At 39.4% G+C, this 8,480-nt stretch overlaps 1 protein-coding gene across 1 annotated transcript; it reads left to right on the top strand.

The window, feature by feature from the left end:
• The first annotated feature begins 2,411 nt into the window (after positions 1-2,411).
• LOC115680277 (salicylate carboxymethyltransferase-like) lies at positions 2,412-5,758 on the top strand. Its single transcript, XM_030604073.2, has 4 exons — positions 2,412-2,533; positions 3,049-3,480; positions 3,734-3,988; positions 5,399-5,758. The coding sequence occupies exons 1-4, from the start codon at positions 2,459-2,461 to the stop codon at positions 5,756-5,758; spliced, it is 1,122 nt and encodes a 373-aa protein (XP_030459933.1). The 5' UTR covers positions 2,412-2,458.
• The last annotated feature ends 2,722 nt before the right edge of the window (positions 5,759-8,480 follow it).

The raw sequence follows: 8,480 nt of genomic DNA on the forward strand, positions 1-8,480 counted from the left end.
TTAGAACCCGACTTTAGGGGTTAATCAATATGAATTGCCGTTTTGTGAATGCAAATGGTAGCCTGTTACCATTAACCATTAATCAAATAATGTTAGATGATTAAGCGAGTGGGTGAATCGAAATGCATGTAAAGCAAAGACCAATCCCGAGTCCCATATTGATTAGTGAATTGTTTGCATCATTACCTTTTTTGGTTGTTCCTTTGTGCATTGTTTGTTGTGAGTGTATCTTATGGATATAAACACCGACACCCGAGAGGTGGTCCATGGAGGGGATAGTCCAAAATTGTAAAAGACCAAGGCGATAGACTGATGTCCAATCCGATCTCAATTTGTATTCACTTGACGGTGGCGATAGACCGATGTCCAATTCAGTCTCAATTGCTATTCAATTCATTCGTTCCCGATCATGTCTCGGGTTTTCAATTTGTGTTGTAATAAAAACTCGACAAGTTGCGGGTTTTACTTTCTCACACTTGGAATTAGCTCGTCCTTCTAATACCTTGAGTGTTTACTTTGCGCAATGCTTTTCAATACAATTGTTTGTTTCTTTCCTTTCTAGACTAAGATAGGATTATTTTAGAATCTTAAATGAAAACACAAAAACAAAATGCATGATCACCTAGTGGACTAAGACTTTGGCATGAATAATGGTAAAAAAAAAATGCATGACAATTTATATAACAGCCATGTTAAGTTTAGTGGTACCGAAATGGCGTTAATAAAAATATTAACGTAAGCTAGTCCCCGAACTCATGATCTCTGATTTTCGTAGAAACCGAAACGAAACTCCCGCGTTTCGATTGGGTATACTAGCCGACCCCTGACCTAGGCTAGTGGCGACTCCTAAAAAGATAAAATCAATCCGCTGTCACGCGAGGTATGTATTTAGGGAAAATCCACGTTCATGATCAATGGACTGTATGGATGACTAAAAGATCGACGCTTTGGTAAGCCGTCTTTTATGATGTGCCAAATGGACCGTATGGATAACCAAAAAATTGACGCTTTAGTAAGCCGTCTTTTATGATATGCCATGCGGACCATATGGATGACTAAAAGATCGATGCTTCGGTAAAGCTGTCTTTTATGATGTGCCATATGGACCGTTTCATGAACACTTACCTTTAAACTTGCTTTATAGAGTTTGGCCCTCGAGAGGTAGGTCGCGACACCAGTTCCCTGGCAGTCCAGTTCCCAGTTCCAAGGGAGAACTGGATTGACCAGATTAGATCGACTACATAAACCTTTTTATTTCTTCAAAAAAATTAGTAAAATGTGAACAAACCCTAAGTGAACTTCATTGAAAAAAATTAGTAAAATGTGAACAAACCCTAAGTGAACTTCATTGATAAAAATTAGTAAAATATGAACTAAATCCTAAGTGATTGGTTCCATTGGACTGGACCAGAATCGGACTGGACGATGCTATGTTCTAGTTCTTGATCCTAGAACCAACTGGTCCGGTCCCCGGTTCGCAGTTCCACCTTGGAACTGGACTGAATCGGGAACCGATCATTCCTACTATCATGTGTCACTGAACGTTAAAAAACAGGCCAATCAAGGCACCCGTTTTCTTAAAATTCAAAAGCAAAGTGATTTCCCTCAATCGCTTTTACAGTTAGGTGATTATAACTTTATTCGCTTCTGCAGTGTTACACTTTTGTTACAGAATGTTCGATTTGAGTTAGAACTACTTCACACCATTGCAATCTAAAGATTTGTCGGTTAGAAAGCTTGTCACCGCAACCCCACCATAATGTTAGTAGCCAAGTAGTCTCTCTACATCTATTAGGCAATAACTAGGCGATCTAACACAAGTTGTTCAACGTGAAACTTATAATCTTGCAGAAGACTGGTGACTCCTTCACCACTAGGCCAACCACCTTCGTGGTAACTGTGTTCGCGTACTGCAACTATAGATACACAATATCCTTCTCTCCCCCATTAGGTCACTTGTCAAGAGAGCATGATATAGTTTTCTCATAATATGCACTTTTTAAATTTTCGAAGTGCGTCAGTAATTTTTTCTTCTAGCGTTTTAAGAGCGATCGTTAATAAAATTTTTGAAAGTAAATAACATCTTTTGATTTCAACCGCATGCCTGGCAATACTGCACGTATCTAGACTCGTATTAAGTATGGAGAAGCACAAAGCGACATGATCATCACAAGTATCTTGTCTTTTTTTGACCTTTATTCGGAAGGAATCGGAATTCACATGGCAGAGAGAGATCCCACCAAGTGGTCATGTGCGTGCAAACTCATGCCCATGAGGGTTTTACACACAAACTGGATTCAACTTATAATTTACGTTAGACATCGAGAAATAGTACCCCCAAAATGTCCATAAGTAGAAGAGCCTCAAACCAATTCGGATGCAAGCCAACGAGAGAGAGAGAGAGAGAGAGAGAGAGAGAGAGAGAGAGAGAGAGAGAGAGAGAGAGAGAGAGAGAGAGATGGAAGTCAAGCAAGTACTGCACATGAATGGAGGAATGGGAGAAACAAGTTATGCTAACAACTCATTGCTTCCGGTACATCTCTCATTGTCCTACTGTGGGCTCAGAAAATCTTGGATTAAACTGCATTTAATGTTTGATTGTTACACGCTTTTGTGTACCATAACATCATTTCTTCATATTGTGGTAAACTAGGGTTCTTTCTCTTTTTCCAAGATTTGAAATTCTACATGCAAAATGACGCCAATTTACCATGCCCTTCGAGATAACGTGACTTGTCATTCAAGAATTGAAATTATGCCTAATTCGTACATACACTTTTCAATCAAGATAACCAGAGGGTATATGAAAGTACTAGATCTCGCAAAATCATTGCAATATTGGACAAACCCATTCCCATGATGTTCTAATTTGAATTGACAAAGAAATTGCACGGAATCTGAAATATTATTTCGTTTTATTTGGACTGCCCTCAAGTATATCTTCGGACAAATTCGCTAGTTTTGGGATTTATTTCTTTGTACATGAAAAGCTAAAGACACGAAGTTTTTTCTTTATATTGAGTCGATGCTCTCCTTTTCTTGTTGTAGAGAAAGGTGATATCGATGACGAAGCCCATAACAGAGGCAGCAGTCACAGCTCTCTTCTCCACTGCTGCCGCCACCTTCCCAGCTAGCCTTGCCATCGCCGACTTGGGCTGTTCCACCGGCCCCAACGCTCTTTTCGCCACATCCGAGATCATCAGCATCGCAATTGATGTCTGCAATGCGATGAAGCACAAACTGCCGGAGTTCCAAGTGTTCTTGAATGATCTCCCAGGGAACGACTTCAACACCCTCTTCAGCAGCTTCTTGCCGAGATTCCATGGGAAGCTGAACGAGCAAATGATGAGCAACTACGGCGGGTCGGCATCATTTTTGTGCTTCTTCAATGGCGTTCCTGGTTCGTTCTATGGAAGACTGTTCGCTCGGGCGAGCCTGCACTTGATTCATTCTTCGTACAGCCTCATGTGGCTCTCTCAGGTAATTTTTTGTCCCATAGTTTCATTTGTCAATCTGATGGGAAACATATGACCAGAAATACTATTTTTATCATCGTATTATTATTGTTTTCTGGAAACTCTTGTCTGACCCTTTTTTTAGGGTAAAGTCGAGTATGCAAGGAAGTCAGTCTTAGGGTTCTAGGAAATTTCTCTGTTTTTTTTTACGAAGAAACAGGGCAATTACTTGGAAATCAAACTCTCTCTCTCTCTCTCTCTCTCTCTCTCCTTGTCAGGTCCCAAGAGGACTAGAGGGAAACAAAGGCAACATATACATGGCAAGATCGAGCCCTCCGAAGGTGCTTAGGGCATACTACGAGCAATTCCAGAGGGACTTCTCGACGTTCTTGGAGTGTCGTGGGCAAGAGTTGGTGGTGGAAGGGCGTATGGTTTTGACCCTCCTAGGTCGAAGAAGCGACAATCCTTCAAGCAAAGAGTGTGGCTACATTTGGGAGCTCTTAGCAATTGCTCTCAATCATATGGTCTCCGAGGTAACAAATAAATATCAAAAGAGTACTTGAATTGTCGCGGTGACATTAAGATAAAATTTAGGTTAGCTTTGTTAGTCCTTCGTGAAATATTTTTGACACATAAAAAATTGTCACATCGTACCGTGGACCCGTTAAGTTTTGCTAGTCCTTTGGGAATGATTTTTGTTTTTGCACTCCCAGAGATCAACCATAATCACTGAGTATGTAAGATGACGTCAAAAAAAATTTCTTGCGAACTTTTAGTTAAACTTCCACATGAATTCTCTGATCGAAAGCAATAGTCAATCTGGAAATCTTACATGTTTAATCCCATTTCTCTTCCTTAGGAATGTATTCATGAGAATCATAGGGAAATTATCAAAAAAGACCTAATCCTATTGCACTTATGCCAATTTAGTTCTAAACTTTTTAATTTGGCTAATTTAGTCTTAAACCTTTTGATGATATGTCAATTTGGTTCTAAACCTTTCAATTATACCAATTCAGTCCTACACCATTTTGCAAATTTGCCAATTTAGTCCTAAACTTTTTGAGAATTTGTCAATTTAATCATTCCGCCTAATTTTGGCCGGTATCGCTGACATGGCGATCTAGTAAATGCTAGCTATCTTACGTGGCACGGCTGGCGCTAGCATGGCTGGGATTGACTTGATAATTTTTGCAAATTTTTAATTTTCTAAATTTTTTCTCCATTTTTCCCTTTTCTTTCTTTCTTTTTCTTTTTTTCTTTTTTTCTTTTTCCCTCCATTGACCATCGCCGGGTCTTGGCCATGGTCAACAAATTTTTCCAGCCTCAGGTGACGGCCACCCTTGCCGGCGGAGGAAAAAAGGGAAAAAGGAAAATATAAGGAAAAAGGAAAGAAAAAGAAGAAAAAATTCAGAAAATTAAAAAAATTGCAAAAATTGTCCACGTCAGGACGGCTGCCGCTGACTAGATCAGTACGTAAGTGATTTTCGGCTAAAATTATCCTGAAGGATGGTAAATCTTCAAAATGTTTAGGATTAAATTGGCATAATTGAAAGGTTTGTGAGTAAATTGGCAAATCGTCAAAATTTTTAAGACTAAATTGATTAAATTAAAAAGTTTAAAACTGAATTGACACAAGCATAATAGGTTTATGAATTTTTTTGATAATTTTCTTGCAAAATCATAGTACAAGAGATAAAACTCTTGGGTGCTTCGAGCGCGCCCTTGTTCCCTCTTAGGCTAGTGTAGACTTGATTAAAATGGAATCGACATTTACAGGATATGAAACAACACACATTATCAGTATGCAATAATTACATACCCTATTACATACACAAGTAACGATGATTTTTTTAAAGATATTATAGTAACAACTAATGCTATTGCAATTGTTACTTATTTTCGGTTGCAAAATCTAAACTTCTGCATCTACACTGATTCAGGGACTCGTAGAAGAACAAAAACTAGACTCCTTCAACATCCCTCAGTACACGCCCTCACCAAAAGAAGTACGATGGGAGGTCCAAAAGCAAGGCTCATTCTCAATTGATTGCTTGGAGGTGTCCGAAGTGAATTGGAGTGTACTTGACACCAATTCTGACTCTGATGTTGTCTCGGAGGATGGGGGATACAATTTGGCCAAGTGCATGAGAGCCGTGACTGAGCCCTTGCTTATTGATCACTTTGGTGAAGAGATCATTGATGAGGTCTTTAAGAAGTACGAGGCTCTACTTGTCGATCGCATGTCCAAGGAAAAGAATGCGTTCGTCAATGTCATCATTTCGCTAAAGAAAATCACCTAGATAAATTGCAATAAAATTCACGAATAAGTACTTTACGGCTATATGTGCTTTATAGTGAAGTCGAAATATGAATGTCACAAGTGCGTTTAGAATTGTTTGAAGAAGGCGTGGCTGGTTTACTTGTATTACTTCTCATGTCTTGTCTTGAGTAAAAAACAAGAGACTTGCAAGTTGAAGGGCTTGACATCTCGCATTTTGTTGGATTTTTCTTTTATACATCCACCATAATGCATTAGCTTAATCAAGCGTGTTAAAATATCCCACATCAATTGATAGTAGAATTTATATGCTCTCTCTATAAACATGTGGTCTTCCTCCTATTAGTTTAAACTTTTAGGTTGACTTTTTAACATGTATCATAGCCATGTTTTGCCTATTTTGCTTGTGTGTCCACTCCCGTTATTCAAATTTCACGTGCACTCCTAATTCGGCCTACACGCGAGAATTGGTGTTGATAACGTTGCACATCACTTAACATTGGAGTTTATATGCTCTTTATATATATCCTAAGGTGCACCGGGTGCACACCTCTCATTTTGTGTCTTTTTTCTTTTTCAATAACTATAAATATCTCTCTCATGACGTTGATCCTCAACAATGTTCATCTTGCCCAAAGATGACACTAGTGGCCACGTTAGTATGTTCATTTGTCGTGTAGCTTGTACAATAACCATGCCAGCCTTTTGTCACGACGACAGGCTCCTGTGCAACAACAGCCTACTACCATGTGGCTTGCACAACAATTACTATAGCCTCCTGTCGTGATGACGGCCTCTTGTCGAGACGATAGCCTTTTGTTGCGTAGTTTGCATAGTAGCCACGACAACACACAATAGCCATGTAAGAAGCCATGTCAACATCAGAATTTTCCCTTGAATTTCCATCTCTCTTGTGATGTTGCATCTAACTAGGAGATTCGCCATATTTCCTCTAGATTATGCAAATCCTTGACTGATATGCAATCTTAGATAGTCATATAATAAAACATATAAATAGGCTCATAGACTCTTAATTACGATACATTTAAATATAAAAAAATATATACAATTTCCTCTTCTGCATTATTCTTATCTTAGTATTAGAGCTAGACGATCTTGAGGTGCACCAAGTGCACCTGAGTGCACACCCTGAGCACACTTCTTATCTTGTGTCTTTTGTTTTTCAATACCTATTAATGTCCCTCTATCAACGTCGATTCTCAACATTGTTAGTCTCGTCTAATGGTGACGTTAGTGGCCATGGCAGCTTATTCTATTGTCGCATAGCTTGTTTAGCGGCCACAATAGCCTACATCCATTAATTTAAGCTTTTGGATTGGATTTTCTAATAAAATGAATTTAGTGTTTTCTTGATTTATATATGCCAGGAAATAAGACAAGAAAGCTCGATGAAAGTACGATTGCCATCCTGTGAAATCTGCATGAGTAAACACGAATAAATCAAAACCAAAATTAGAAACTCAACAAAAAGAGTTTCACAATAATGTCAACGAAACATATGAAAGGTTTTAACTCCAACATATAGTGGTTATACCGGAGAATAATTTTGAAAAAGAAAACTAATTTTTTTTTTGGTATTGAAAGGGGCAAAGCCTAGAAATTACAATATAACTCGTCTAACGAAACTTGAACCAACCTGATCTCCTATCAATAGAGGAATCAACCCTCTTGGTGGCCTATCTAGCACTAAGGTGTTGTCGCGACCGAACTCCTGAGCCCTTTTTTATCGAACATGCAAAAAAGGGGGGCTCGCCTGGTACGTGCTAAGTCTAGGTTCGGGACTTAACTCGGGCTCTCCCAAGCCCATACCATATCGCGACTTAGGGTTTAAGTGTTTAACATGCAAGTGGTTTATATCAAGGAGTCGCCACTAATCGATTTGGGGTGGGTCGATTAGAAACCCAAATAGGGTGATGGGAGAATCACCCTATTCCTACGAACCAGAGATTAAATGAGTTCGGGGACTTGGTTACACTAGTTGGATAACTAATGCCCTTTCGGTACCATTTTACCCTGTTCATTTCTGAAAACATTTGTCAGGCAATTTGGATTGATTTTAGGACCTTTCTCCTAACATGTGAGGTGATCAAACGAGTGCATAATCAGAAACGATTAGCAGTCAGGAACACAACAATTCATGCAGCCTAAGGTTCTAACCTTAACTAAGTCAGATGACATTCAAAAACACAATAGCTCATGGAATTGTATTAAAAACATGCATAACAGTAATAAAATTAACATGCAAAATACTTACCGCACAACCTCAGAATTGTCTAATTTAAACAAGACAATAACATGCATAATAATACAACAATAAATTAAAACACTTAGATATAACATAATTTTTTAAAAAAACTTTTTTTTTTTTAAAAAAAAGAATTTTTTTTTAAATAAAATAAAATAAAATAAAAATATTAATATAATATTAAACCGGGTCGGGTCGGCGGATCCGGGCCGGGTCGGAACCGACCCGGGTCAACGGATCCGACCCGGGCGTTGACCCGGGTCGGATCGGTCAATCCGGATCGGGTCGGAACCGACCCGGGTCAACGGATCCGACCCGGGCGTTGACCCGGGTCGGATCTGTTAATCCGGGTCGGTCGGAACCGACCCGAGTCAACGGATCCGACCCGGGCGTTGACCCGGGTCGGATCTGTTGATTCGGGTCGAATCCGACCCGAACAAACAGACCCGCGGGGAGGGGGGCGCCGGAGAGGCCAAAA

Source organism: Syzygium oleosum, unplaced genomic scaffold, assembly GCF_021117445.2.
Source record: "Syzygium oleosum isolate NSW1041296 unplaced genomic scaffold, Sole_v2.1 Sole_v2.06, whole genome shotgun sequence".
Lineage (NCBI taxonomy): Eukaryota > Viridiplantae > Streptophyta > Magnoliopsida > Myrtales > Myrtaceae > Syzygium > Syzygium oleosum.